The 2,500-nt window shown below is 41.2% G+C and overlaps 1 protein-coding gene across 6 annotated transcripts in view; it reads right to left on the minus strand.

Moving 5' to 3' along the window:
- Nucleotides 1-2,500, minus strand: part of LOC113805892 (protein D2) — a 78,280-nt gene that overhangs the window by 54,001 nt on the left and 21,779 nt on the right. The window contains exon 2 of one of the 6 annotated variants that reach the window (XM_070120973.1): nucleotides 2,371-2,426. The exons of 2 other annotated variants lie outside the window; for them this stretch is intronic. In XM_070120973.1, the coding sequence (XP_069977074.1) occupies nucleotides 2,371-2,426 (56 nt within the window). Of the gene's footprint in view, nucleotides 1-2,358 lie in introns of all 6 variants that reach the window. 3 more of the 6 variants (XM_070120972.1, XM_070120971.1, XM_070120970.1) reach the window with 3 other exon arrangements.

Raw genomic sequence — 2,500 nt, forward strand, 5'->3', positions numbered from 1 at the left:
TACGGGATATCTACTGCGATCTACTACGTGTTGAATTTACTGCGCAGATTATCAGCCACTAGTCTATTCCAAATAGACGTTGCGTTTATATTTTCTCTAATATCCAATATCCAGGATCAAATATATTTTATCTGAATAACACATGCATGCGTGTGTAATTATCATAAAAGACAATGTCCATCTGCAAGCTGTCTTTTAATTTCATCTACCCTGCAATATTGCAAGTAAGATTTTCACTCACAGTATATTAGTCACTGAAATTAAATACCGGTGCCTGAAGAATATAAGTAAGCTGAATTTAGTGAGAAAATTGATAATTTGTATTCTGGGTGATCCGTAAAAGGTTTTGTAAATGGACAACTCAAGTAAGCTCATAAAGGTCTATCTCAAGGCAAGAAAAATTAAATTTATTTACAATCATATCTTAGTAAAATAATGTATGATATAGCATTACCAAGTAAAAATAAATGTAGGAAAAATCATTCCTGGCATGGCATAAACATTGAGACACATGACTACCGTCAGTTCTGTGATAAATAAAATCACAATACAGTTTTGACCGCAATCGAGAAAGCTATAACAGATACGTTACTGAAAATTATCAGCTGTCAAAAAACGCCATGCACTTCAGTCGAGTCATGAAAGACACTGGCAAATCATACGAGTGTGGGGATAAAAAAAATCCTGGGCCTTCTAAGGATTATATTTTGTGCTTGCTTGCAGTCAGGCCCGCACCCAACACTTGGCCACGCGCGGAATAAGCCAGATCTCTATTTGAAGCAGCCAGATGACAACCCACGTAAGTCCTCATACTAGGAGACATGGGCCTAGGGAGAAATTTCAGCACCATGCTGAAATCCAGCACAATATTGGAAACTCTATGCCTAGAATCTAAATAAGTTATTGCACTCTTATGGAAGACTAAGGAAATGGAAAGCAAGAAGATATTTCAGATTTAGAACATCAAAAAGGCCAAAATCAATTCAGCAAGTACTAGGTGCCCAGAACCGCCCACTAAAACTAAATCAACGCAAAAATCCAGACAGCTTCGGTGCAGACGAATAGGTATTTTTATCAGGAACACGCAACAGATTAACACCTCCTTATGCACCTTGTTAAATAATTGATTTCAATCTTCCAGGGTCGAAAGGCTAAACTAAACTAATCGAGTTTCAAGACAGTGTAGAAACGTTTTTTTCGCGTTTCTACCCCTTCGATTAGGCAGTGAACTGATACCACCGCGTTTGAGAAACCTTACGACTGGCAGCACAGATAATATAGAGAACATAAAGAGCATACTGGGAACCGTTAACCACACAGGCAGCCAGGGTGAAACCAAAATGGCTACATCTGCACCTTCATTAGACTCTTTCATCGAAGGTATTTATTGCCAGGGATACGGCCCCGGTTAGATATCCTGAGACGATAAGCTTCTTGCTTATTGTAAATTCTGTTTGTCTCCATTTCTTTCCTTATTTTTTTCTTCGTCTTCGGCGTATATTTTTTTATCTATTTATCTACTGATTTATTTGTGTTTGGGCGTGTTGATGTGGGAGTGGATGTGCGCGTGTGCGTGTACGTACTGATATATGTAAGTGAAGACTGTTCATGGATCTTTAAAAAAAATACTGTAGCTACACTTACATCATTACACACGCAAACCTGTTTTTTGTGCTTCTCAATACATATTTTTGCTCCTATTTAAATCTTCTAATACTTTAGTCTCCCTTTTCTTTCCTTCTCTTGCGTGCATTCTAACCCACGCCAGAGGCCGCGTATACTTAACCAACTCCAAACACAAACCCTCCCTCACCCGCCCCAGTTATCTCCCCCGCCCACGCCCCCGCCTACTGCCTCCAACTCCCACCCAAAATCCAGCCACTTCCAAAACCCACCGCCGCCCTAGACAGTCTTGCACAAATTCTCGACCAAATAAGGATCCTTTGAAACCCCCGGCCCGCACCAGGGGGGCGATGACACTCGTCACCGCGCGCTTTCTCGGATGAATTGGTTCCCTGACGTCATCCCTCTGTGGCTGCGGTTCGCGGTGCAAAATGCAGTTGGGAAAAGCGCTTCCAGAATGGGATCGTTGCAGCCTAAACTTAGGGGCGCAAAGGTATAAATTCTCCGGGAGGCAGACCGTTCGATGCTTCGATGGATAAATTAAAAGATATAGACAAAGATAAAGATAAAACACACACAAAAAAAATACTAAAATAACTATGACTTTAGATACAAATACATATAGAAACATTAGCACAATCATAAACAAAATAAAACCTTGATATAAAATCACATACAAATGCCAACACAAACATTAACACTTACATATATACATATACATACATGCATACATACCTACATGCATACATATCGCCACCGTCGGCCGCATCACCGGCAGGAGGCCCGGGGGTTTTCGCCCGGACCTGGCGAACGCAGAGAAAATAGCGGTAGGTCTTAGCCTCCGCCGGTGCCGTGACACTGACGAAGGCGGAGTGGT

The sequence above is a fragment of the Penaeus vannamei genome, chromosome 4 (assembly GCF_042767895.1).
Source record: "Penaeus vannamei isolate JL-2024 chromosome 4, ASM4276789v1, whole genome shotgun sequence".
NCBI lineage: Eukaryota > Metazoa > Arthropoda > Malacostraca > Decapoda > Penaeidae > Penaeus > Penaeus vannamei.